We start from the raw sequence: 27,764 nt of genomic DNA on the forward strand, positions 1-27,764 counted from the left end.
AAATTATCTGATACCCATTTAAAAAAATATCATTCGAAACTCCCAAAACTCTTGGACGATGCTTTCTAATGTAATGACACAATAATAGCGAATAATCTATCTGACGCGTTGGATATGTTAAGACATGCCGTGTCTAGTTTAGGTTTAACGTGTTATAATAACGCAATACAATGAGACGTGAAGGTGGGTGATCGCCAGCGGGATCACACCAGAAATGATTTCGTAATCGAAAAGAATGAAACGAAGAATAGAGGATGTTGAGACAGACGTAGAAAATTTAATAAGGCATATGTTAATCAGCTTGCTCTATCTGCCGTGAGAACACTCGTGCTTTCGTCTTTAATACATCTTGAAGAGAGAAAGAGATAATCGCTTGTCCACCAAATTTGGTAGTGACATTTTTCGGGCGTAACTGTTAATCCTCTGCACGTGTAACGTGTGGCATATATACATGACGTGATTAAATGTGACAGCAAAATTAGTCTAAGCCCTGCGAAATACTCTAGTCGAGTCGTTACAGGAAGTCTTAAGATCCTAGAGATGATCTTCTCGAGTCGAGATTTCGTTATTCAAATAGTACATTTCACTTTTGAAAGTCGCTTTTTTCTCTCTTTTATTTTCGTAAATTTTTTTATATAGTATTATGTATCTTTCTTTGTGATAAAAATACATTAAAAATGTATTTTAATGTCAATATATTATGTTAAAGTTTTAAGTCCTTTCCGAAAATAATTAATCTTGTTATTAGTCGTGGGAATTTTAATCTAACTTTGTTATTATTATTTTTAGAAAATGAAGAACATATTACGTAAAAGGAATAGCGGTACTCCAGCTAGATTAACGAGAGGACTCTCTCAGAAGACTCTGGATATTCCGGATAATTCCCCATCTCCAAAATCGCCAACTCGAACTTTTCTCTTGGAGACACCAGTCCAATTTACCACGGTACGTGGAAAAGATTTTTTTTTCATTACTTATAAATTGAAAGATATAGGTTTTCGTGACTTTCAGAGAACTGTTAAAAACTATTAAAACTATTAATCTATTAAGAACTATTAAAACTATTAACTATTAGAACTATTAAAAAAACAGAAATAATCTTTTATCAAAATTTTTAACAAAGATGAATAAATTTTCTTTTTATATAAAGATCAAGATCTTTTATATAAAGATAAAGATCAAGATCTTGTCCAAGTCAAGAGATAAATCTCAAAATTCATTATAAATTTAGGGCATGCAATCTCAGGAGAGGCATCTCTTTCTCTTCACTGATCTTCTGCTGATCGCGAAAGCACGCAGCGGTGGAAACTTCAAGTTGAAGCAGACCGTGAGGATGAGCGAGCTCTGGCTCACATCGGGTCACATAGAGGACGTGGCAGAAACCAGCAAATCCGCGGAAACTAGCTTCGTTCTCGGCTGGCCCACCACAAATGTCGTGGCCACTTTCATGTGAGCACAAGCACTTTCATTTTATTTTTGAAAACTACGATAATCCAAATGACGAAGACATCAAATGATACACTGAGAAAAAATCTGGTTGCATTAATTAGAATTATGGTAGGTAGATTCAACCAGTATGTCTGTTGGAAAATGGACGAACCAAAATTCTTGTAGGAATTACCAGATGAATCTGATTAATTTCTTCCTGTTAAATTTTCTGGTTAATAATAAGTCGTCAGCACCAAGTCGTCTAAAATTTTTTCCATCTAATCTCAAAAGTCTGTTTAATATTCTGAATTCCAACACGATTATTGCATAAATTCAATCCAGATTATTGAATAAATTATTTTAAGTTCAGTTTGTTAGAAATTAAACTGATAAACAGTGATACAAGAAGAGGATGCAGCTCAAATATACACAATCAGAGAGCTAGCGTCCTCTTTCTACTACTGCTCGTAAGAGAAAAAAAATATATAATACTTTGGATTTAATGTTAATACTAGTTCTTTATATACATTTCATGGTAAATATTTAATACGAGTAAAGTTTAAAGTGGCTCGCCGTCTAGCAGCAAGCAAAGAAGTGAATGCAACAAGAAATTTTATAGATTCAACCAGAAAATACTAAGCAAATCCTTATAGTAAAATCTATTAAACGTTCTAGTTATAAAAAATCGAGTCTTATCATGATAACTAGAAATTCTTGTTTGATTTAATCAAATACCTTCAATCATATACGTCTTGTTGATACAATCAAACGATTTTTCTCAGTGTAGAAACTTAGACTCGCCTTTTATCACGGTTTAATTTCTTCTTTTAGGACCGCTGCGGCGCGAGATCTTTGGTGGGGACGTCTAAACGATCTCGTACGAGAGGAGAGTATGAAGGAACCGCCACATACAAATATTCAAATCGTATACCACGACAATGACACGAACAGCGACTACGTAAGTGCGCTTGCCTTTTCAGACTCGTCTTCGCACGGTCCATTCTTCGCGCATCTTCGAATCCGCGGGAATGAATCGTTTGCCCTCTATTTTTCTCCGAGAGAGTTGTCTTTTATTACCTTGGTTGTCAGAGTCGAGTTTGAGTCGCCAACTATCCGCTATCGGGCCGTGCATTGTCCTGGCGTTGCTTCAGTCACCATTCATAATTCATTGATATTGTATAGATATAAGCCGCTAGGATCGCAATTGAATTTCCGTTAGATAAACCATGTCTATCGCCCGGTAAACAAGTTTCAACCATAGCATGCCGTATTATTCATCTCTTTGTAGTCTCTCTGTGTCAGCAAGAAAAGAATACATACGTATGTACTATTTTACGCTTTACAGTATAAAACGATCATGGTTGGCTCCGAGATGACGGCCCAGACCTGTGTGAATATGGCGGTGCCGTTGTGGGATCTTCAAGGACCCTTCCAGTTGTGGGCCCGAACGTTCCCGGACGAGACGCCGTATCCATTGATAGGACACGAGCGACCATTCGCCGTGAAAATGTCGCGTCTACGACACATGCTATCGGCGGATGAGGGTTTCGATCTAGAACATATCAACAACAGCGGCCTTGATCTGTGTCATTTTGTCCTTAGACCCGTGATGAAAACGCCCGCGAAGAAAAACAACCGATCGAAAATAACCGGTCTGTTACGGCGTTCGCTGTCGTTGAATCCCAGTCTTTTTGGCGTGAATTTGTCACGGCTGGATGAAAATGGCTTGCCCAAGCCTGTTCTGGTGATGCTGCAGCAGCTGTTCGCAAAGGGCCCGTTCACGCAGGGAATATTCCGCAAGTCCGCGAACGTTCGAATTGTTCGAGAGTTGCGAGATCAAATCGAATCTACGGGAGATCTCAGTTGTCTAGAAGACGCGCCAATCATAGCTGTAGCTGCTTTGCTGAAGGAGTTTTTAAGATCTCTACCAGATCCTCTCTTGACTTCTCACTTGTTTCCTCTCTGGATGGATAGCTTGGATACGCCAAATCCCGTTCAAACCATGAAAAGGTATTACATAAAAGCCATTAATAAAACATTTATTTAAATATATCGATTTTTTGAAAAATAGAAGAATAAAATTTAAAAAATTTTCAGCATTCTGGATAGGCTTCCGAAGGCGAATTATACGTTACTTTCGCATTTAATCTGCGTGCTACATCATGTGGCAAGACGATCGAAACGTAATCTCATGTGCGCCAGCAATCTTGGCGTCTGTTGTGGCCCGAGTTTACTTTGGTCATCAAATCCGTCAGTGAATCAGAGTAGAGCGATTCCAACAATCACCGAAATGTTGATCCGTCATTGCGAGGATTTGTTCGGTGCTGGCGTTACGCAACTCCTTGGAGAAGACACACGTAGTGATAGCGGAGCCGAGGAAAGCACCGATAGTCTTCACTGTAAGTCTATTATAACATCACTATTATAATGTCAGATATAATAATTATAAATTTAGAGAATATTAAAATGTGAATATTAAAATGTGAATATTAAAAATTATAAATATTTTATATTGAATTACTTTCACATATTCAATTAAAATTTATTTCAATAAATACATGATATCTTTTCGCATTATTAACAAATTTTTTTATGTAGCAGGTGGGATATCCTTGGATAGTCTAGATCTGACGGAGGCACCACGTAGAGATCCCATGTCCCTGTCAAGAGACTCAGGCTTAACCTTGTCAGACTGCCAATTATTTATTCCGGAATCGCCCGTAGGTTCGGAAGATTCCGCTCCGAACGCTTCATCGTCTAGTAATTACGATAAACCTCTCGCGAAGGAAGAAAAGTCCAATAACAAATCCTATGTTCCGGTGTATAGATGCGGATGGGAAGAAAGGCTCAATGGTTACGCGTCCAGTAGTCATAATCATACGAATAGCACGGAGCATAACTTTCGAGAGGAAAAGGCTAATGCGTGTTACTCCAATCCACCCCAATCCAATTTTCAGCGACAGGATTGGCTACGAGCACAGCTCAAGAGAACACCAAGAACAAACAAATTGGATGAGCATGAGCACCGAAAAGAAAGATTCAGCGATAAAGATATATACGATAGGGAGTATCTCAGACAAGACGCGATGAAGGAGAACGTGGAGAATTGCAAGACTTATCGTAGTAGGCAGTTGAATGTAACGTATGATATATTACCGGAAGATTACGACAGCAAGAGCTCGCAGCAAGATATTCGAAGCGCCGAACGAGTGTCGATTCACGACTCAGAACAGGATCTGACAAGGGGCAGCGATACGCTCCGGTCAGACAACGATCGTTATGAATTTAAGAAGAAAGAGTGCTTCAACGAGTTTAAGAAAGTCAAATCCTCCGAGGTCCAGTACGTAAGTCTGGAATCACCGATGGCGGAGAAAGAACGTCGTCGCCAAGTCCGTGATTGCGAACTATACGAAGACTATGTAAGAACGAAAGCGATATACATAGAAGCGCTGAAATACTGCAAAAGTAAAGAAACGAACGGTGAGTCGGACGGCAAGATTAATTATTGCGAAGACAGAAGTCGATCGAGCGAAGTTTATGTAACCGCGGATACAAACGATTCATACAAAAGTGTGATAATCGACAACCTCAGCGAAGACGAGCAGGAGGAAAGGACGTCATGGCCGGACACACCGCCACCTTTACCACCGAGGCTCAGACATTTACCGCCGGTGCATATGAATCTCGAGGATAGGCACAAAGTGGCCGGTAGGTCCAGGTCTCTGCCGCCACCACCTCCCTATCGACCACCGCCACAACCTCGCGCTCCCATCACCACGAGGCATCTGGGCTTCGCTAGATCCGTCGTTGATGATGAGAGCTATGTTTGAGTACAGAAAACGGATCTGTGCTACCTCACAGGCCTCATTGACCCCTGTCTATTATCATTTATCATTGAACATATGTAATGTCTAAGTCGTAGATCTGCTCTACGACGACTGAACCTAGTCCAAAACCGAAACACATACATGCGTAGTATCAAGAACAATGAAGAAGCCGTGGTGTTTGAAAGCGCATCTTCACGGTTTTTTTATAAGAGTGACGAGTACTTCGTCCTTCTTTGATCAAACTTAGAAATAACGAGAACGATAATGAACGAAATAAATTTTACATGTGAGACGGTCAAAGTGGAATTCGCTGTTTTTGTGCCGCCGACAATAGATCTTGGTCCGTATTCTCGTCACTTTCAGCATTATTTTTATTCGATATTCATCTTTGCTAAAAAAATCAATTTTTGTATAAAAACAAAAAATATTTCAATTTAAACGATCATATTCACACTCATATACACACATGCATACAATTAAAGCGAGGATCCGGACCTATTATTCAGTGATTCAGGGTGCTTCCACGAAAATGTTAGTACATACTGTATTAATATTTGCGTATTTAAGTAGCTAACTAACGTAGATTAAATAATGAACAATATTAGCGTCAAGATGATAATATGAGTAATTTTTTCTTCTTACATAAATATAATCCTTGTAAAAAGTATCATTAAAAAGATTTCCTACAAATGTATCAAGAAAGTTTTGTGGAAACACAATTTGACGTTGTCTTATTAATAATATATTAATAAATACAACAGTCGATAAATATGTAACATTTTTTTTGTAATATGTTTTATAATGTCTTAACCAGCAGAGAATCTTTTATTCTTGTAAAAATTGATTTTAACAGATGTATTTTCTAAATCTAATGTACTTTCTTATCGATATTATCGATATGTGACATGTTTATATATTTTAAGTTCGTAAAAAGTTGAAGGAGCAGTTGCGGAAACAGTTACAATGATAAAATTCCATATAAAAACTCGAGAAAATAAATTTATAAAAAGATTTGTCAAATCTTTTACTCGTGTAACTGATATTAATTTGAAAGCTTTTTAAATTTATGAGAATCGTATATTTTTCGGCGCTCTGTCTCTTTTTTTCTTTTTTTTAACTGATCTAAGCATTATGTTTTTAGCTGTGTTTTAACAAAATGTTATTTTAATGGAATTACCATTTTTCAAGATGTTTTCTTCCACGTATGTGTTCACAAAATCTGTTATTGCGTTTACCTCGAGCAAAAACGATTCTTCTCTATAAGCATTAATGATAATAAATAATAATAATAACAATATATTTCGTTTCTGACAATCGTAATATGATTTGCAAATATAAGCCATTGTGCGTGTATAGTGCGATTATGTTTTTAGCAGATACAAGAAACAGTGGAGTGTTATTTTATGATTAGCCTTCTCGTTTTTTGTATATATTAAATTGTAAAACTGTCATTTCTTTTATATCATTAAACTTATGATACAATATGTAACACCCATGAGGTATGTATACCTGTCTAAATTATATATGTTATACTATAAAAAAAGCAAATATATATATATATATTTCGTATTTTATATATTCACAAACTTTTTCAATACACATCCCATTTCTTTTCATTATTCAGAATTTTAATTTTTCCAGAGAAATTATATTTAATTAATTTTATAAAAAAAAACATTAAATATCTGAGAATTAATACTAAATACTTATTAAAAGAAATTGTAATGTATTAATATGTATATATTTTTAATAAGATAAATTTTATAATATATTTGTGATTTTAAGATTTAAGAAGTTTTTAATCCAAAATTTGAATTTAAATTGCAATGAAGTTATCCACTATTGAAAAGATTAATTCACAATTTTTAGAGATACATGTACAAAATATATATTCATAAATAAAAATATAAGTTTTTTATATTTAATATTTAGTATTTATATTTTTTATATTTAATTTAATAACTTATATACTTCTTATACGATCTTATCAATAATTGCCCATTATTTACTGGACGTAAATTGAAAAATCATTCATATATGTATTCTTTCATTCATTATATTAAAGAATCATTCATATATTTTCATTCATGTATGACGTAACAAAACAACGGTATTACTATGTTTAGGTTTGTTTTTTATTCCTGCACTGCTGCACTAGTGCAATTAGTTAGAGTGAAAGAAAGTATGTTTGTCTCTTTCTAACTTATTGCACTAGTGCAGCAGTGCAGGAATAAAAAACAGACCCTTTGTATCAGCTGATGGTATTTGTGATGTTTCCATCTTCACTCTTGTTTGAATGCTTCTAAAAACAGTAACAATGAACAATATGCCGCAAATGTTAAGCAAACTAGTCAATACAATGTATTACTTTAGATGCAATAAATTTGTACCAACTTTCTCGGTAATAAGAAATATAGGTAATTATCATGTTATATACTTTTTATTTGAGAGATCTTATTATTTTTAGGTTAGATTTTTGTTGTCATATAAATGTTGTCATATATAATTTAATAAATATAATTTAAAAAATTGATTAATTATTAATATACGGTACTGTACGAATGTATAAAATAATCTGATATTTGTAGCTACTGTGAAACGATTTTATAGAAGAACGAATATACTTTCGAGTGGCGACAAATTTGAGATTACATTGGATCAGAGGAAGTTGAAGACACCGCAGGGTAGGGTATTTGAAGTAAACAGCAAACCTCTAGCTTTAGCAGTGGCTGCTGAATGGGATGCGCAGAAGGAGACTATCGACAGAGGAAGTATGCATTTGGTACGAAATCAGTACAATTATGCATAAGAAATTAATTTACTATTTATCAACTATTTTAACTTGTAATTTCATATTTAATATGTAATGTGAATGCAATACAAGATTTTGTGAACATATTTTATGGAAAAGAAAACTCAAAAAAATGATGAATATATTTGATCTAAAAAATATATTTGTCAAAAATAATTTTGAATTTAGTGTGACATTTATGTAAAAGACATTGAATATTAATTTATTTATGTGACTATATTTAATATTATGTAAAACCTTATATTCTTAAGTAACAGATATTTTTGATTCCCAATTCTGTCGATATATATATATTTTATTTATTTTTCAAATATATGTGTTATACATGTATTTGCAGACATCTTTGTGCAATACTGTATTGGACAACCCACATAATTATACTAAGATAGATTTGGTCAATCATATAGTGAACTCTTTAGAAATGGATACAATTTTATTTCATTCAAGTGTAAGAAAGTGTTTGTACAAATCTTCATGCCTCTTCTTTACGTATAATAACGACATTTCAGTTATAATTTTTTTGTAATTTTAGGAAGTGGATGAATTATATCAGTTACAAGTTGAAAAGTGGGAGCCTATAGTTCAATGGTTTTGTAAATATTACGATGTAGATATTGCAAGAACTCAGAGTATAGAAATGCCTACTATATCTGTAGAAACCAAAGCTGCTTTAACGAGGCATTTATTGTCCTATAATTTTAACAGTATTTATGGTATGTGCAATTTTGTAAAGAGAAATGAGAGTATCCTTTATTCATATATTAACTATTATCTGCACATAGGTCTTGTATATGCAGTGGATGGATTGAAATCGGTTATTCTGACCCTTGCAACAGCTGCAAGAGTAATTAACGTCTTGGAAGCTGTAAATCTTTCACGACTAGAAGAAGAATATCAGGTATAGATATAGAACACTTTGATTTTATTTATGATAAAAATGCCAATAGAAATTGCTCCTGTTATTAATTATTACATTTTATATGTCATCTTATATATTCCTTATATATTTGCACAGATCTCTCACTGGGGTAATGTGGAATGGCATCATGAGTATAGCAGACACGATTTACAGGCGCGTCTATCGGCGGCAATGTTATTTGTATACTTGAACTCTCATTCCGCTAGTTCACGACTCAAACACGACGTCCCTAATGTAAGCTAGTCCTACTTTGATTATTAAAGAACCATTACGTCAATAGATATAAAATTTATAAGAACAACCTGTTTACTGTAATATAACATTGTCTATAACATCGATTCCGATCAAATTACTCCCTTAATGCTAATTAATTAGAGCTGGGAGAAATCTTTTATACGCGTCCAGAGGATTATTTTTCGATGAATCAGACAGGAATGGAACAATCAGGTCCAACCCATTCTTTTGTACAAATACAGCTGAAACATTGATGAACAATTACATAATGTTATGTTATATGAATAACTTTTATATAGATTGTTCCAAATCTTGCTTTCTTTTTCACGTAAGAATAGAATTTGATTTTTTGTACATTACCTATACGATGCTCCATGATGCAAACACACCGCACCGTTTTTGCACGAGTGGCGAATGCATTCGTTGCGATTGCATTCGCCAACGCCGCGGCCGGTGGCAGGACTGGAACCGGTCAATGGAAGAATTGAAGTATCTGTGCGTAATTCGACGTCGAATATGCATCCGGAAAAGCCGGTATGAAGAGGTAGATCGTGCGGTAACGTCTCAAAGTTTTTCGACTTGTACCCACCTATGAGAAAATATTTTTTTTATTTATCTTTATCTATTTAATTATGTAAAACGCTAAATATTGTCTCATTTCGACTTTATATTTGTCTCTGATGTTATTTTTAGCGTTTCAATATCAGTTACAAGTGATGAGAATTTAACTGCTTCATGTTGCATATAAAATATGCGATGAAAAACGAGCCTGGCTCTATTGGCACGATGCTAAATGTCAAACTGTTTTTCTCTGCAACAACGTACCAATATAGAGAACGGGTGATACATCGAGTTGAGTCATCGATCCTACCGCCTGGCCGGTCACGTTGCTGAGACCCTCTACCGCAAGCCATGCTTCTTTGCCTCTCCTTCCAATCCTGAGAGTATATGTTTTACTTTTACCAGCCGATCCTGCCACGGTTAGTGAACTCAACGAATCGCTGGTGAAGATTCTTCGCACTCCTATTGAGAAAGATTAGAATGCAAGAGTATAGTTCAAGTAATTATATTATTATAGAATCTCTAGAATATTTTATTAATTGTAACCAATTACAATTTTCTTCTGCGAGAGAAGAAGGTTTTATTCTATATATCAAAAAGAAAAATTGTCCATATATATGGTGTCATTATATACATTTTCTAAATATCAAATTATAACTAAAATCTACAATTATAAGATCATTATATGTATATAAAATATAGATAGCTTCGAATATGTAGAAGAGATTGGATTTTAGGAATTTATTACTCACCGGAGCCTAAATCCCACGTAAGCATAATATAGCCGCGCACGAATGTTATCGAGAGGTGGTCCGAAACATCGCGACGCGAACCTCTCTGTCCGATGTAAGCTATCAGGGAGATTTGATCGAATGTACGCGGGATGAGTCGCAGCTTCAGCTCCATTGTGTCTTTTATCGAAGTCGACACGCCGTAGGCAATGTACGACGCGAAACCGGGGACGAGAACCGAGAAGGCTGGCCGCACTAGGATAGCATCTGGGAGAGAGCAAATTTATCCCACGTAACTTGATATTGTATTGCAATCTTATTGCATCGCTAACGTTTTGCGGAATGTTTATTGAAGATTCCGTTAGCTTATTATATATGTATGATTTACCTTCTTCGCAGAAAAGCCCGTGGCTGCCGAGCGGACAAACGCAAATGAAACCGGTTCCTGGCGAGCTTACGCACGTCGCACCCATCGAACAAGGATTGTCATTGCACGCCGAATGTTCGCATAAAGGGCCAGTGTATCTAGAAATGAGTTTCGATGTTTATCAGTGCGCTTTTAAAACCCTATTACATTTGAAGATCAAAGTTATATAAAATTCAAAAGTTAAAAATTGATATCAAAATTTTTTCTGATTTGTAATCCTATTTTTCTTATATATTATTATTTCTTTTTATTAGACATATACATAAATACATTATAATATATTAAAGAGGCAAAAAATTATTCATATATTATATTTAGATTTTATATATAGATAATGAATATTTACCCAGCTATACATTTGCAACGAATTCGACCCTCGTTTTCTTCACACGCACCGAAATTCTGACACGGATTCGACAAGCACAAGAACGATGTGCACTCTTCGATCTGAAATGTTTCTGTCGAATCGTGAATAAAATGTCGTGAAATATTATTTACCTGCAATGCAATTCTTATTAGCCTCTGCGCAATCATCCTATATAAAGGTAAAGTTTCTGTGACAACTTGATACAAAACACGAATATTGAATTTAACTCTGAACAATATTTTACTTTCAGGGAATCCATGCAACCAATAAATCCCATAACTACGTGACGAAAATAATGCGAAAACGTTAATGGAATGCCTCCTATGTATAAATTGGCATATTTTGGGACCATTCCCCGTTGTGGCAGTATTTGTTCACCGGTTACGGCCATAGTGCCATTAACCAGCAATTTGGCAAAACATTTTTCGTTTTTATCATTGGCAACATATTGAAAGCTAAAATGAGAATATATTTTTATATATAATTTGCATATAAAAATTTTAGATATAAAAATTAATATTTAAAATTAATGGGACCAATTCTATAATTTGCGAGCGTCAACCTCATATCAATGCCCACTTCGAATCCGTTATCGATAATGGCATCGATTTCACCGAGCAACATAGTTTCCAAACCGCAAGAAAACTGAAACTTCAATGATCCAAGTTCCAAGTACACTAAAGAATATCTCTCGTTGTCGAAGTAAACGTGCAATATTATTCCATTCTTAAATGCCGTTCTGAGCTTAACGTAAATTCGGAGCGTTGCGCTCTTATTGTCGGAGATTATTACTTCGACGCGTTGTCTGACAAAAGATTTGCCGTTGAAAGCCGCTTGCGTAATGGTCGAATCTGTCTTGCAGCCGTCAGCATACTGAATAATAATTATAATGTAGATATGTTAAAAAAATCACTCTTGGGATTCGCATCCTTTTATTTCGAAACAAATTGATTTCAAAGTCTATATTTAAATTTTTAACAAATCGTTGAATTTATTAATGATTGTTATATATAAACTTGCTTACCTCGGTAACATTACGCGAAGTTAACGTGGTGGTACTTGTGGAACATTGATTCCCGCGGCAAGCGCTAATTTCTGTAGTGCTCATCTCAATACTAGTAGTTTGACTTAATGAAGATACGCTGGTGGATGTTAATGGAGAAGATACCGTGGGAGTCTCGAATTTGACAGTCGAAGATAATACTGATGGCAGTGTCGACGAGGTAGTTAAAGGTAGAACAGTTTCAGATTCTACAACCGTAGTTCCGAGATCGAAGGTTCTGTTCTGTAACGATTCCGTCGTATATTGGAATGTCGTATTGATGGGGAGTGTTACATTGATACCGTGATCCATGACAGCAATGGTCGCAGTAGTCTTTTCGTCGATCTGTCCTTCATCTGTGCCTATCACTGTTGATCGATGACTAAATGGAGATGGAGTCTAACATTATTATAAAATTATTATGCAAAATTTGTATATATATATCAAGTGATTAGAAAAAATAATTTTTATATTTAAAAGAAAATATTTAATAACTGTTATATAATTGTTATATATTAAATAATTGTTATATTTAAAAAGAAAATATTTAAAATATTGTTATAAGAGAGATCAAAAGATGCATATTAATTTATTACAATAAGTCATGATATTTCAGATAAATATCGATATTTCTCCATTTTTTATATAATTGTTATATTAAAAAAAATATTTAAAATATTGTTATAAGAGAAATTAAATCAAAAGATGCATGTTAATTTATTATAATAAGTCATGATACTCCAAACAAATATCGATATTTCTCCATTTACCTAAAATTCATCGTGTATTCCGTTGCATGTGTTAGGTCTTCGTCTACTTTTTCGGAGACCGGCGAATATGTTGTGTGATCCTCATCCTTGGTAACTTTGCCATCATGAATCGATCTTCCGGTTGGAGAATAAATTTCCGTACTTTCTATTTCAGTTATATGAGAGAAACCTTCGGCAGCAGTAGACGACATTGTTGCAACCTCCGGTGTCGCGACATCTCCTCGAGTTGTGTCTTTACTAATCGTGAAATCCGTCGACGGAACTTCAGTAAGAAAGACACCACTTTCGCTGCCAGGAGAACTTCCGTCCTCGTATCCTGACATCGTGGTCTTCTCCATCGTATAGCTCTTCGTGTAAAACGAACTAGTTGTTCTCGGGGACGTCGAATATGTTACCAAATTGGATGTCGATGATAAGGACACAGAAGTATCCGCTATTAAAGTCGATACTCTAGGTGAAACAATAGCGGTTGTAGTTTTAATTGAACTTGTTCCCTGTTCGGATGTGTCCTCTACTTCTACAGCGATTGTCGTCAAAGGGAAACTATATTCGCACATGGAACCACTGTAATTCGGTAGACAGGCGCAAGTGAAGCTGTTGATACCGTCGATGCAAGTACCACCGTTGTCGCACTGTGCAAATTTTGACTCGCAATCGTCGTACTTTAATTCGCACAGTGCGCCGTGATAATCCGGTACGCAGTAACAAACTGGATGTTCATCCTCCAATAGACAAACTGCTCCGTTTTGGCAAGGATTTTCATCACACGGTACGACTGCTCTGTCGCAATCCTTGCCGGTAAAACCTTTTATAAAAATAGGTATATAATGTATAAGAATAATCAATGTAATAACGCAGAAAATATTTCATTATTAATTATTTATCGAGTGGATAGTGAAAGTGTTATAGGAGTAGAGACTATAAGACTTTTTTGTTTTATAAAAACTTTGATTTCACTAATTCTTTGCCTTTTTAAAATAAAAATCTGTGATTTGTGAACCACTTACCAAATAAACAAGCACAAGTATAGGAAGCTGGAACATTGATACAGAGACCACCGTTTTTGCACGGTGACTTCAAACATTCGTCAACGTCCACATCGCAAAAAGTGCCGGTCCATCCTTTTCAGATCATAAAGTCATGAAAAAAGAGGAAAAAATCAAGAGGAAATAAAAGCAAAATATTCTTTATATATGTATAGTAATTTTTTTATAGTTACCTTCGCGACAACGACAATAGAATGAGATTCCGGGTCCTTCGACGCATTCGCCGGAATTTTTGCATATTGTTTCGTTGCAAACAGAAGCGTCTATCTCGCAGTAATCTCCTAGAAATAAGACAACGAAAAATAACAACATGAAGATTTATGAGATAAATTTACCATCGCACCTGAATATCCTTCCGGACACTGACAAATAATGCCATCGTAATCGACGCAGGTGCCATTGTTGAGGCATGGATGATTCGAACATTCGCTATATTTTTGCTCGCAATTTACACCTAAATGTTATTTAAAACATATCATTTGTATTCTCATTGATTTTTTCGTATTTGATGGGTGAAGAAAGACGTATTACCTACAAAACCATCGACGCAAGTGCAATTATATGTAGCAACGCCGTCGTTGCACGTGCCACCATTGAGACAAGGATCCGACCAGCACTCGTCCCAATTAATCTCGCAATGAATTCCCGTATAACCGTCGATACAATAACAAGAATAGGTGCTGAGTGATCCATGGAAAATTTACAAAACAAAAGTAAATAGATACTTTCTATAATTTTAGCTATTTTAAAGCATTTACATTTTTTAATTAACTAGATAAAATTTAAATAAAGTTGAATCTCTATAATATACACTTTTACTTATAGATATGTATTTCTCTTTAAAATCTTTTTAAAAAAATATTTAAGCTGAAAATTGAAAATTAATAATGAATTCTGAATAAATTTATTACATAATAAATTTCTGAATGAACATTATTAATTATCAAATTTTGATCTAAATATTGTAATTTGATTGTTTTGTATTATATTATTATATTATTATTATATTATGTTTATTGTATTTTCTGTGTAATATATTTCCAAAATTTTTTACGAAGAAAAAATGATGTAATAATAATAATAATTTTATATATATATAAACTAATTATTATTATTATTATTTATTTTCGCTTATATTCGCGTGACTATCTGTATATCTACATTTTATGACATTCAACTCTTATGAAATTATCAAGATGCGTGCTTAGCAAGCGCATGTGTGTATGTACCTGTTCTCGTTGTCCAAACAGATCCCATACATGCATGGGTCCTCGCTACAATCCGACTCTAGTGCAAACACTGTTATTGTAGTCGACAGTACTATCAGAATAAGAATACTTTGACACGTGATGGTCCTCGCGAAAGGCAGGCAATAACTCCGCTTATAAGCCAATCTAAGTAGCCTTACATACCTTTACAGCATGATTACAGTATGATATATACATATGTCGATTTGTTTGCGATGTGTAGGTGTATGACGTATGCACGTGCGCATATGTATACGTGTATGTATTTTGTGTGTATGCATCACGTTCATGTTATACATCGTATAACGCGCGCATGATTGAAAAATATACGTAAAGCCGCATTACACGATGTAACTAACGAGATATAGCAATCTATTCGCGTTTCATATTGAATAATGCAGGAATCTTGCAGATCTAACGTGTAATACACCTCAAGTATCCATCAGTCACATTTAACGTACAATATTCTTATAACAATATTTATTAAAATCTACAAATTTATTAAAATTTAATAATTAGTTAAAAATTTCATTAGAAAATCTATATGTGAGATATATAATTAATGAGAAGAATAATAAGAATATATATCACGATATAAAAAATATAAAGAATTATTATTAAAAACAATGTAATTTTATTAGGTAGAATAAAATCAGGTATAAAATATTTTTAAAATCTTTATAGATATATGTGTGGTGGAAAATAGAAAATATAAACATAAGTTTAAAAAAAAAGCTGGATTTTGAAGATTAATAATTAAGATGAGAAATTAGAGCAACGCTATAGTAATAGCTTCGAGTTACGTCACTGCCGAATGCTCGTCCGTGACCTTTCCCGCGAATTTCGGCATTTCGTTATCAGGTAAAACGGTGCAAAGGGAGTTAATTACACAATTGATTGGTACAAGGATACCGTTCGGGGATTCCTGAAAGGACTAAAGAACAAAACGGACTCGCCGAACCGGGGGGAATCGGTCGATGGATCCCTCTTTTCCATTACCTTCCCATTTCTGTGCACGGTGGGCAATAAAAAAAAGGGAGGACGCGAGTCGTCCTGGAACACGGCACTTTCGACGATCTGTACACAGTACGATATGCCGCATATATCGCTCTAGCGCGGCATAGACCGTGTATATACGTTGTATGCACGCTGTTCTTGACGATGCCGCTCACGATATCCTGTCGACGACGACGACAACTCGACCGTAGTCTTAGCAACACGCGACCATACAAATAGTCGTTACGTGTCGGATACGCTTGCGTGAAGCAATCGTCGATATTAATAAAAAAACTTCTGACTTTACTATTAAATAAAAGCCATGGATGATGTATTTCACAGATTTCTTAGGTTGCAGGATCGTAGAACGCATTTATAAATTAAAGAGTTTAAAGAACAATCTTATTATTTTCGCTAACAATTTTGTAATTATTGATCTTTTTTATTGTTTTGCGTGCGGAATGTATTTTCTGGTAAATTATAATGGACGGAGTAAATTATAATGGCGAACGTTTTTAATCAGGCGAGTGAAAAAATAGATCAATATTCCGCTTTTAAATCGGACTTAAATGATTCACGAACGTGCGAAACGCTTTTATTTTAATTAAATATAATGATTTTTTCGTTTATTTTAACGCAAAAGAGTTTAATTGGCATAGGCATTTAATTAATAATATAATTAAATAATAATACAATTAAAAATACGCGCGTAATTTATTATATATGATATATCAGAGAGAAACCTTGTTTACTTCGTATTATTAGCGTGTTATATATTTTATTTACAACCTGTTGGCATGCGTAAACAGTAAACAGATAGGTCAGTAGCTAGTTGCTTTCCACTGCGCTAATGATGTGCTGCCAAATAGTAATTCTATTTTAAGCCAAGATTTATAATAAGAGCGCTCGCTATGCAGTGTCACTCGCGTATTTTCAATCATACGAACGTATCAGGATCTTTCGCGATATAATCCCGACGCTAATTAATTAATTCACAAGAATTGATTAATTTTACAAGATAATTGTTACAAAAACCGAAACTCTCTGCTGATATCGCGATATGTCACATTTGACACAACCGACGTATAGCATAAATTTCACGTTTCAATAATATCTTTCTCTCTCTTTTTCTCTAATATTCGTGTCATCAAGCTCATAATTTTTTCGTTTTTTAATCTCTCCGAGAATTTGTTAAATTTATATAAATCTCACATTCAATTATTAAAATTCCAGAGTGAATCATTCTATAACAATTGAATCAATTTCATAAGTTATAATTTGAACAGAGAACTTCTGCTCTAAATAATGTAAGTAAATAAGATTTGTTATTTGCAAAGAAAATCTTGCAGAGACGCAAAAACAAGATCTCTAAAATTGGCTCGGTGCCTACTGAAAACGCATATTAATACGTTCGGTATAAAAGAGAGTGATTAAAGCACCAAGAGACAAAGTTATGGAGGAAAAATTACACGCAAGTGAATCTGTGATTCAGATGGAACCGCGCGAGACAATAGAATTGCTCGAATCTCATCTACGAAAGAACAACATTGTGCAAGAGTCCCGGTCATGGAGCATCGAATACTCTCCCTTGGGAGGTCGCGGCATGTTCGCCACACGAGATATTCAAGCCGGCGAATTGATCTTTACGGATGTACCGCTATTGATAGGACCGCGATGCTACAGAAAGTGCTTCCCTATGTGTGTCGTCTGTTATAAGAACAATTGTCCTCTGTTTCCCTGCGATCATGATTGCGGTTTGCCGATCTGTTCGACGGAATGCGAGAACTCGACGATGCACTCTCAAGAGTGTCGATTACTCAGGGAGTGGATGCCGACCTGCGGTTCCAGCTGGTCCAATGAATTGCTGCTCGCGGTGATACCGATACGCGGTCTTACATTATCGAAAGAACAACGTAAACTCTTGTACGCCTTCGAGTGCCATTTGGAGCTTACTCGTACCCATGAGGTATATTTGATCCGATTTATTTTTCTTTCGTACATAATATTTAGTAAGTTTCTGATTCGTATAGCTTTTATTAAGATTTAAAAAAATAACATTTAAATTATTGCCCAGACAACATGTATATTCAAAAGACATTTAGAGGACAGCCTGAAGACGTCCTATCGTCCTAAAGATTTTTGAGATATCTTCTGTACATTTCTCGTATGCTATCTGGATATAATTAACAATGTGCTTCTTCATATATTTTGCTTTTTTCATTTTTATATATTTTCCATTATTTTTCTAAAATTTATTATGTAATTATATCGTTCTAATTATATGGACAACATACTTTTGAGCGATGTATTAGCTATCCAGATAGTCAATTATCTGGATTGTTATCATGTTGCCAACAATTATTGATAATAATATTATATTATTGTTACACGACAAAAGTAATATAATTAACGACACTTATATAATTAACGACATTAATCACACTTGATTACCTAGATAGACTTATATAATCGCTCACTTATGTTCAATATTTTATATATAATCCTTGTATATAATATATAATATGTGTAATCCTTGTGTATAATATTTTATATATAATATCCTTGTTCAATATTTTATATATAATATCCTTGTATATAAAAGAAAGAAGAGAAAAAAGCATACGATAATAATATACATATATTAAATCAAGAATCTTGTTTAAAATAAATTTCAAGATCGATCTCCTCAAGAGAAACGTGAAAAAGTTTCCCAACAAGGAGCAACTGGAGCTTATGAAACGCATTTGCGGGGTCTTCAACACAAATTCCTTCGAAGTCTTAGTCGCGAGCAACAAAGACTGCACCACGAGTTTACGCGGTCTTTATCCCTTGGGTGCGTTGCAGAATCATTGCTGTGTTCCAAATACTAGACACCACTTTGATGATCAGCAACAGCTACATGTGACTGCCACGCTGCCGATCGCCGCTGGCGAGGAAATCACCATGTCCTACACCGATCTTCTATGGGATACGTCGAGTAGAAGGCAATTTCTGAAAGCCACCAAACACTTCTCCTGCAACTGCAGTAGATGCTCTGATCCCTCGGTATATTTATGCACAAATCTAAAAAAAACTTTGTTGAGACAATAAAAGCTTACGTTTCTTTTCTTTCCTCAGGAATTCGGATCCCAGCTCGGAGCGCTTCTCTGCGCGAAGGACGATTGTTCGGGGCATTTGCTACCAAGCAATCCTCTTAATTTTATATCTCCCTGGATCTGCGACAAGTGTCAGATCAGTGTAAATTACAAACAGGTGATATCTAGAAGTTGAAATGTTTTATTTTCGCACGCAATAAAAATAATTCTTCAATTTTTTAATCATTCTTTCAGAATAAATATCTTCTCTGTAATGATTGATTTCGAGAAGCTATTTATTTGCATATTAATAATATGTTCATATATTTATTACAATATTTATACGATTATTTAGTCAATTAAAGAGTTTATCTTGATTTTTATCGTACTGCTAATTAATACGAGATTTATCAATTTACAGATTGAATTCATTCATTCACAATTAAATGCTCTTGTACTTGACGCAATGTACATGACTCCGCATGAAATTGTAAAATTTATAGAAACGGCATTATCGAAATTGGTTCCTACAAGTAATTTCATTTTAATCGACGTCAAATTTCGTATAATCTCCTACTTTGGCAGGACGCCGAATCTTAAGTGGGAAGGTAAGATATCAACATTTTCTATTTTATTCCGGCGCCACGCGTATGCTATTTTTGTATAAAGCTATTATATACATTTATAATATATACATGTTAATGCAAAATATAATTTGTGTTACAGATCTTACGGATGCGGAACTTAGAATTAAGAAAATGTATTGTAACGACATACTTTCTATTTTGGATACTTTAGGTTCTGGAGATTCTATTAAAAAGGGTAAAACTCTTTTCTTTTACAGAGATATTAGAATCTTTATATAATCTTTTTTTAACTCTTATTTTCATAAAAAATAAATACATATATAAAAATTGAAAATTATATATTACTTTTACATAAACTCTAATTAATTATTTTAGCATCAAAATTATTAGATAATATTAAAATAAAATACAGATTTTAGGAAATCTTAGCGCTTATTTTATATCAGAATTTTCCTCGAAGTTATATTTCAGTTTCATTACAATCATAATTCAAAAAAAACGAAAGATAATTTTTGAAATTTATTCTCGTAATATATTTTGTAGGCCTTGTTTTATACGAATTGTATCGTACAAATCTTGAATTATCCAAGCGTCAGACGTCGGAAAAAGAAACACATCCGTTCATACAGGTATGAAGAATATAATTCACATCAATTATACGTGTCTTAATGGTTATTGTCCTAAATTCTTTTCTCAGGATAACGATAACAAATGTCTATTACGGCAGGCAATGGATATATTGCAAAATGATATCGGCGCAACCTGTGTTCGTAAAAGTGATTAATACAAAAATAGTTTTAAATTTGTATTTATTGCATTATTCGATGTCTAAGATTCACATCAATTATATGTATTTTAATGATTATCGTCCTAAATTCTCTTTTTCAGGATAGCGAAAACAAATGTCTATTACGGCAGGCAATGGATATATTGCAAAATGATATCGGCGCAACTTGTGTTCGTAAAAGTGATTAATGCGAAGACACAGTTTCAAATTTGTATTTATTGCATTATTCGATGTCTAAGATGAATATACATAATGTGTGTACGAGTTTGAAGTAAATAATACGTCTTATATTGCTATGTAATTATGATTTTCGTATCTAATTATTTGGTTTCGTACTTTAATGCACATGATATATATCTTATGACATACGTGAAAAATTTGTGGATATATACAAATATAGTTACTGCGATAAAAAATGTGCATAAGCGATTATTATAGTCTGATGAAAATTACGTATTTGACAGAGATTAAACTTGTGAAACTTTAGGTTTAAAATATGCAAACATTCATTGATTTTTATCAAAGATGTTTAGACAAGAATTATATTCAACTGATAATTAGGTCACAGTTTCGTGTCAATTAAGTTATGATACAATGTGTTATATAGATCAAATAGATCACTATGCACACACATATATAAGGCAGTGTATATATATTTTATACAATTAATACAAAAAAAGCTAGTAATTATTCACAATTTTAGGCATAAGTTCCATCACTCCTTCATACTACTTGCTGTAATAAGCATTTTGCTTCCTCGTATAAGGCAGCACTTGATTTTATCGTTTCCAAATCATAATCCACATCTTCATCATAATTTACATTGTTATTTCTGTAATAAAATTTCATTATATATTACAGACATAATTGTGTGTGTGTGTGTAAAAAAATATATTAACACAAAATTTTCTATAAATCTTAATTTATAAAGTAACATACAAAAAAATTTCACAAATTCTTAAACAGCATAACTTGATGCGACTCACCTGTATAAAGAATCATCTACGGTATGCATGGCACCGTTACCTAAATCTTGCAGCAACCGATTTCGTGCGAGCGCTGTATGCATCAGCGCGATATCAGCAAGCAAAAATTCTTTATGATTCATAAAAAGAAGATTTGAAAAATGTTATTTCGTAAACTCCTTTTTAACTTTAGCAAAATTATATTAAAAAATCACTGTTTATATTGTATATTAAAAACTCACCGTTCTTTTCATACTTTCTAAGCAGTTTTTTTACGAAATCTTCGCCCGCATACTTCTTAGATATACCAATTCTGTAGAAGATAGCTTTGCACTGCCATCGATTTTCCGCAGAGTCTTGATTCGATGAGACAATTCTCCTCGCTTGCGTTTCTTTCACGAGGGATTCCCAATCGACGCCTAATGCATCACCCAATCCTTTGCCGCTTGTTTTAATGTCCTCTTCTAGTTCGCCATCAGAAATTTCTTCAAAGTCCATAGTTTCCATATTTTCATCTTCTATATTTCTATTAACACAATGACATTATATAAAATTTGGTGTAATTTTTATTCTCTACGATTATATTTTATATCATTTATATCTTACTTTAATGATATTGTATCGGCGTTATCCTTAGGCTTTGAATTGAAAATAGTTTCTTCTACGGATTCTTTTGGAGATAACTGAGCTGGCTCCTGTGCAGTTGATTGTGCGTCACGATGTGCAGTATCCGGTATTTTCTTGTTTGTTCGCGTTTTACTACTTTCCATATCCTATCAAAAAATTACATAAACTCGTTAAGCATCTTTTGCAACAAAAATAAAAAAATACAAAAATATACAATGCATACCGTAGTATCTTCTTCCATATTCAATATATCGTCAGGATCATCGCTAATATCACTCAAATCACTCTCAGTGTGAAGAGTTTGCAAAGAATCATCAACTATGGGACGCTTCGGTTCCGTCATGACGGGTTCTTTGATTTCAGGTTTATCTTTTTGTGAATTCTTCTTTTGAAAACTATCCGTGGGTTTTTCTCTCGTAGTTGTACACAACTTGCCTTCGGCAAGTTCCATCAGTTTTTTATTAATAGGTTCTTCTTTCATGCTGCCATAAATAGCAGCCTGTTTAGCAGAAGGATGAATCGTCGGTTCCTCTCTCACTTCGGGCGCATTATATGATCGTCTTTTGCTAAAAAAATTTAATTAGTAGAAAATATATATGTATATGTAACATTATATTTTATACTTTAATCTTTTGTATAGAGAAAAAAGAGATTATATTATATACTTACTTATGTTGTGTAGATTCTCCAAGTTCCAAGTCTTTCGAACGTTCGTTTCTGTAATGAGTTCGAATATGCACGTTCTGATTATCCCATTTTCGCGAATCGTTAGACTTCCAGTCAGTCATTGAATTATCGTATCGGGTATTGTTCCACTCGTCATCATGTATCTCCGAACGAGGAAGACTGTCTCTGTCTTCCCATAACGTTCTCGTGCGCCACTCTCTCTCCTCCCATTCTGCTGCTGGATAATTTCGATCTCGACCATGTTCCACGTCCCGATGATGTCCTTCCCAATCGTCGTTTGAAACAGTCTCATCCCTTATTGACAAAAGAAAAAAGAATGAGTGATATATTGGCTATATATAAGTATCTATTCATTATTAAAAATCTTATTTTCTCTTTTCTTTTTTTCTCTCTCTACATATTTATTTATCTATATAAATTATGCAAAATTAACATTAAAAAAATGAAAACTTACTGTAAAATTTTTTGATGGTATTTAGTTTACAATTTTTGCTTTAACGCTATAATAAAAAGAAATAATTCTGTATTTTGCATAATAAAGCACGATAAAAGTAAGTATAACACTTTCTGATTAATTATTACCTAATTCCAGCTCCACTATTTCTCAATTTATCGCCAGTGTAAAGAGGATGACGATGATGATGATGATGATGACGGTGATCATCGAAGGATGTTCGCTCCGTAGTCTGGATCATGTATCTCGACTCCTTGGATCTCTCCTCACGAGCGACGCGTCTCTCCTCAAAAGGACTATCGTACCGTCTACCTTCGACGGCTTTTCTTCTGTCATCATCATGAATATGAGTGTGATCGCGATATTCCACGTGAAGGGCCGGCTCTTCCTGCTCATCCCAATGCTCTGGCATTCTCCCGTAATTCCTACCGAAATTCCTGTCCACTTCCACAGCGCGTCGTGGACTAGTCATATCCCGACGATCCACTATTCGATCGATCTTGCTCGGAATACGATTCGGTTCGATTCGCGTCTGATCCTTCCTGCTGTTGTGTTCCGACGTATGTCCCCGTTCGTATCTCATGCCAAACCTCCTCCCATGCCGGTCCCTATCATAGTGATTGTCCACCATGTCCATCAGATGATCGCGAGATGACGGCGGAGCGGATGTCACAATCGCCGAGGACGAAGTTGTAGCCACCAACGGTAACGGCGTTGATTGGACGCTCGACGATGTCACAGAATGTCCACCCTTGTCGTGTAAGGGCGCACGGTCCAAGGACGTCTCTCGGAATCGGTCCATGCGATCTCGCGGTGAATTCATGTTCGACTTGTTGCGACTTAAAGACGCGTCCTTGTCCACGGCACCACTTCTTTCGTACCTTCCATCCAGACGCGATTGCGTCGAGTTTCGTTCTCGCTCGACAAGAGCCTTCGTCTCAGATCGCTCCCGTTCGCGTTCGCTTCTGCTTCGCTCGCGAACCCCACTGCTCTTTTCAAACGGCACATCTTTACTCAAAGGTCGTTCCTTGAGTCTACTATTATAACGCGAGCTCTTATCCGCCGGAAGATTTAACGTCGTGGACGAAACTACTGTGGATACATCCCTCTCTCGCGGCTTCATAGATTTTTCTCTTTCTCTCTCTCGATCGCGATCCCGTTCTCGTATCTCTCGTTCTCTTTCGCGTTCACGATCGCGTTCGCGCTCCCGTTCTCGATCGCGGTCCCTATCTCTATCGCGTTCGCGTTCCCTCTCGCGATCCCGATCGCGATCTCGCTCTCGCTGCCTCTCGCGGCAACGTTCCTGAGATTCATCCTTATCTTTATCACGCTGAGGTTCCTGGCGCTGATCGCGAGTCAATCTCGAGTGACGTTCCTCTCTTATGTCTTTTTCGCGCTGACGCTCACGACTCTTCTGTCGCGTCTTGTCGCCACCATAGGTCTTTTCATCAAAATTATCCTTGCTTGCATTATTCCTGCGATAGTTTTCATCCTGACTCGTTGTCTGCTTTGCTTTATTGCTCGAGGTCTGCTCACCTTTTTTCGCATCTTCCCGCTCTTTACTCTTGTCTCTTTTGTGTGAGTCGCGTTCCTTCTTTTCCGCATCTCTCGCGCGACTCGACGAGCTACCTCGTTTCTCCGGATTTTTTATTGGAGTGAGATCGCGTCTCACTCTTGACGGGGTCTTATCAGGTGTTCGGCTACGCCGCGTCTTCGAGGATATGCTTTCTTTGATGTGTTGATGCTTAGCCGATCGCTCTGATGATAGAGGCGGTGGTGGTGTACGCGAACGAACGTCCTTATCCTTACACTTGGATCTCAACCGGTCATCCGACTTAATCTTCTCATCATTCCCACGACTTTTCTCCTTATCTTGTTGTTCCTTGATTTTATCAAATGATTTACATTTGGATGTATCCTTGGACAGACACTCCTCTATATCACGCACTTTCTTGTAATGCCTGCTGTCCTCCTTGTCCATCTCCCGATTACTTTTCATTGCTTTTGGCGATTCGCTTCTGTTTCTCTCTCGTAGTTTACCAGATGATGACGCGTGATGCGCTACGGAAACCGAGGAACCCAATACTACGGCTGACGTAGATGTGATCCCACTCGTAGATCCTTGCATTGCTGGTGATCTAGTGCGTAATGAACCAGAATGTTTTCTAGATACAGATAATGAAGCATGCTTCTTAATCGATCTAGTGGCAAGATCTTTCTTCGTGGAATTGTTCTCAAGCTTGCGTTTCTTTTTGCTGACGGCTTTATCGTTTTTCGCTCCCAGTCTCTTAAGTTTTAGTCTGTAAAATCCAATTTGATTGTGGATTGTACAATGAGAAAAATGTGCTGTTATGTAACTAATATTGAAATAACATAATAGATTACTTATTTTATATATAATTATACAAGAAATTTTCTTCTTACAGATGACTACAGAGTTGGATGCTTAATATATGATATAATATCATGATATAATATACATATATATTAAATATATATGATACAATATATGATATAATATATATATTAAATTTTGAGAATATTAAATGAGTATACTTACTTTCTTTTTTTCTCTTTATCTTCGTCGTAATCAGTGGAAGCACTATGATGTCTCTTTGTTTTGATCTTTTTAACTTTCTTTCGTGAATCTGATGTTGATGTGGAAGATGAGTCTTCGCTGCTAGAACTACTACTGCTACTAGATGTACTGGAGGTGCGTGAACTAGAGGAGGAGCTCATAGCCTTTTTTTTCTGTCTTACTTTATCTTTGCCATGTACTTCTTTATCCTTCTTCATTTGTAATTCCAATTCTCGTTGCAACAATTGCCGCCGTCTCTCCAACACTTTCTCGTCTTCGTATTCAAGATCCGTTTGATTCCACTCTTCTATGTTCAAATCTGGGCTGTGTGATGCTTTTTTCACAATTTTTGACGTAAGCCGTTTGAAAGGATCTTCAATGAGCTATAATATTGAGAGAATCAATCTTTAGCTTACAACTAGTCAATTATTTATTACAATTTTAATTAATTTTAATTAATTATTAATTTCAATTCTGTTTTATCCTATAGCACAGTAAATGCTCTGAAAATATTACGTATCAAATGAAATGATTATAAACATAAAAATGTGATATACTTACTCCAGATGTACTTGCGATCGCATTATCTTTCTTAGCACGTTTGGATGGGCTTATCAATGTATGCGTATTTGCGTATCTAATTAAATAAGAGAAACAGAGAAAATTCATATATAAGTTTAATATTCTACAATAAGTCTGCTTGAATGAAGAGTAAAAATAGCTTCATAAAAAAAGCCTAATTCATAATTTTATACTGCTGATGTGAAAAGAGCGAGTATAATAAATGCATTTGTTTGGAATATTAAAACAAATGAATTTAAATAGCTCGTTTTTCTACTCTTAACTTCTCTTTCAAAAATAAGTTATAATTAATCATATGTTATAAGAATCTCTCTTTGTTCTCTGTTATTAGTCTGTATACCCTTATGTAAATTCAATTTGATTACTGTTGATACTTTTGTGTACAAATGTAAAATGTCCCAACAGGTAAAATTAGAAATTGCGAAATTGTTCAGTTGTTGAGGAATCTTTCCAACGCATAAATAAAAGCCGCTCACTTGCAATTCTTGCCGTAGGAACAACTGCCGTTGAGGGCCCAATTTCTGCAATAATCCGATGTATTCTGAGCGGCGGTGGCGGCGATTGCTGGTTTGGTGCCCAACCTCTCAAACACACTCGGCCGTCGAGAAGAGTCTGTATTACATTTCGTAGGGTCAGCCGTTATCTTCCTTAGGTTTGGTTTTGACATATTATCACCATAAAGCACTTGTATTTTCACAATGGAAGCACATAACTGCGAGTATGCAGGTGTTCACGTGCCGTGCGGAATCGTCATGCGATGCGATGATCTTGACTATGCGCCCTATGCGGAATACACGCACAGGTAAACATCTCTGTCTGGGTGTGCCACTGTAAGTCGTGTATCATCGATTATCGTCGGCTACTCTCATATTACTCCAGTGTTCCGAAATTGGCCGGAATCGCCCGAAGACTCCTCGAAATCCGAAAATTTGCCCGAAATTCTTCGATAGAAGAAACACAAACGCAGCAAAGATTATAGGTGTTCTCTGCGTTTGTCGTCATTCATCGTAGTCGCC

At 35.2% G+C, this 27,764-nt stretch overlaps 5 protein-coding genes across 12 annotated transcripts in view; 3 read left to right on the top strand and 2 right to left on the bottom strand.

Annotated features, from left to right (window-relative positions):
- LOC105254643 (rho GTPase-activating protein 20) overlaps positions 1 to 6,790 on the top strand; it is a 230,116-nt gene extending 223,326 nt beyond the window's left edge. For 4 of the 5 annotated variants that reach the window (XM_025413935.1, XM_025413937.1, XM_011263445.3 and 1 more), the window contains 6 exons: positions 790 to 945; positions 1,232 to 1,449; positions 2,260 to 2,386; positions 2,774 to 3,438; positions 3,526 to 3,827; positions 4,027 to 6,790. In XM_025413935.1, coding sequence (XP_025269720.1) covers positions 790 to 945; positions 1,232 to 1,449; positions 2,260 to 2,386; positions 2,774 to 3,438; positions 3,526 to 3,827; positions 4,027 to 5,258 — 2,700 coding nt within the window. In that variant the 3' untranslated portion in view covers positions 5,259 to 6,790. The remainder of the gene's footprint in view (positions 1 to 789; positions 946 to 1,231; positions 1,450 to 2,259; positions 2,387 to 2,773; positions 3,439 to 3,525; positions 3,828 to 4,026) is intronic. The other variant, XM_025413936.1, reaches the window with a different exon arrangement.
- Positions 6,791 to 7,466: 676 nt separating this feature from the next.
- LOC105254641 (ATP synthase mitochondrial F1 complex assembly factor 2) lies at positions 7,467 to 9,788 on the top strand. 2 transcript variants are annotated; one of them, XM_011263442.3, is made up of 6 exons: positions 7,472 to 7,672; positions 7,844 to 8,037; positions 8,405 to 8,515; positions 8,600 to 8,780; positions 8,850 to 8,965; positions 9,083 to 9,264. In XM_011263442.3, exons 1-6 carry the CDS (start codon positions 7,552 to 7,554, stop codon positions 9,227 to 9,229), a joined length of 870 nt encoding a protein of 289 aa, XP_011261744.1. In that variant the 5' UTR covers positions 7,472 to 7,551; the 3' UTR covers positions 9,230 to 9,264. The 2 variants fall into 2 exon arrangements, with proteins under 2 accessions (XP_019884120.1, XP_011261744.1); XM_020028561.2 differs by having other exon boundaries at positions 7,467 to 7,672; positions 8,600 to 8,965; positions 9,083 to 9,788.
- LOC105254642 (protein eyes shut) lies at positions 9,288 to 16,586 on the bottom strand. The gene is made up of 16 exons (XM_011263443.3): positions 16,411 to 16,586; positions 15,394 to 15,576; positions 14,696 to 14,844; positions 14,508 to 14,618; positions 14,338 to 14,445; positions 14,126 to 14,239; positions 13,119 to 13,923; positions 12,331 to 12,730; positions 11,869 to 12,179; positions 11,551 to 11,761; positions 11,286 to 11,437; positions 10,901 to 11,037; positions 10,534 to 10,779; positions 10,046 to 10,243; positions 9,581 to 9,809; positions 9,288 to 9,462 (listed from the first exon to the last, which is right to left on the bottom strand). The coding sequence occupies exons 1-16, from the start codon at positions 16,416 to 16,418 to the stop codon at positions 9,411 to 9,413; spliced, it is 3,414 nt and encodes a 1,137-aa protein (XP_011261745.2). The 5' UTR covers positions 16,419 to 16,586; the 3' UTR covers positions 9,288 to 9,410.
- Positions 16,587 to 17,676: 1,090 nt separating this feature from the next.
- LOC105254640 (SET domain-containing protein SmydA-8) lies at positions 17,677 to 21,123 on the top strand. 3 transcript variants are annotated; one of them, XM_011263439.3, is made up of 8 exons: positions 17,679 to 18,373; positions 19,084 to 19,452; positions 19,525 to 19,659; positions 19,903 to 20,089; positions 20,208 to 20,303; positions 20,612 to 20,697; positions 20,766 to 20,834; positions 20,957 to 21,123. In XM_011263439.3, exons 1-8 carry the CDS (start codon positions 17,861 to 17,863, stop codon positions 21,041 to 21,043), a joined length of 1,542 nt encoding a protein of 513 aa, XP_011261741.1. In that variant the 5' UTR covers positions 17,679 to 17,860; the 3' UTR covers positions 21,044 to 21,123. The 3 variants fall into 3 exon arrangements, with proteins under 3 accessions (XP_011261742.1, XP_011261741.1, XP_011261743.1); XM_011263441.3 differs by having other exon boundaries at positions 20,766 to 20,844; positions 20,957 to 21,001; XM_011263440.3 differs by lacking the exon at positions 20,766 to 20,834 and having other exon boundaries at positions 17,677 to 18,373; positions 20,957 to 21,058.
- A 382-nt stretch (positions 21,124 to 21,505) lies between these two features.
- Positions 21,506 to 27,477, bottom strand: LOC105254639 (zinc finger CCCH domain-containing protein 13). Its single transcript, XM_011263438.3, has 10 exons — positions 27,225 to 27,477; positions 26,728 to 26,803; positions 26,149 to 26,549; positions 23,717 to 25,888; positions 23,117 to 23,428; positions 22,671 to 23,013; positions 22,427 to 22,593; positions 22,063 to 22,346; positions 21,842 to 21,950; positions 21,506 to 21,687 (listed from the first exon to the last, which is right to left on the bottom strand). Exons 1-10 carry the CDS (start codon positions 27,413 to 27,415, stop codon positions 21,579 to 21,581), a joined length of 4,164 nt encoding a protein of 1,387 aa, XP_011261740.1. The 5' UTR covers positions 27,416 to 27,477; the 3' UTR covers positions 21,506 to 21,578.
- Positions 27,478 to 27,764: the final 287 nt, after the last annotated feature.

This window comes from Camponotus floridanus, unplaced genomic scaffold, assembly GCF_003227725.1.
Source record: "Camponotus floridanus strain SB8 unplaced genomic scaffold, Cflo_v7.5 scaffold71, whole genome shotgun sequence".
In the NCBI taxonomy this organism is placed as follows: domain Eukaryota; kingdom Metazoa; phylum Arthropoda; class Insecta; order Hymenoptera; family Formicidae; genus Camponotus; species Camponotus floridanus.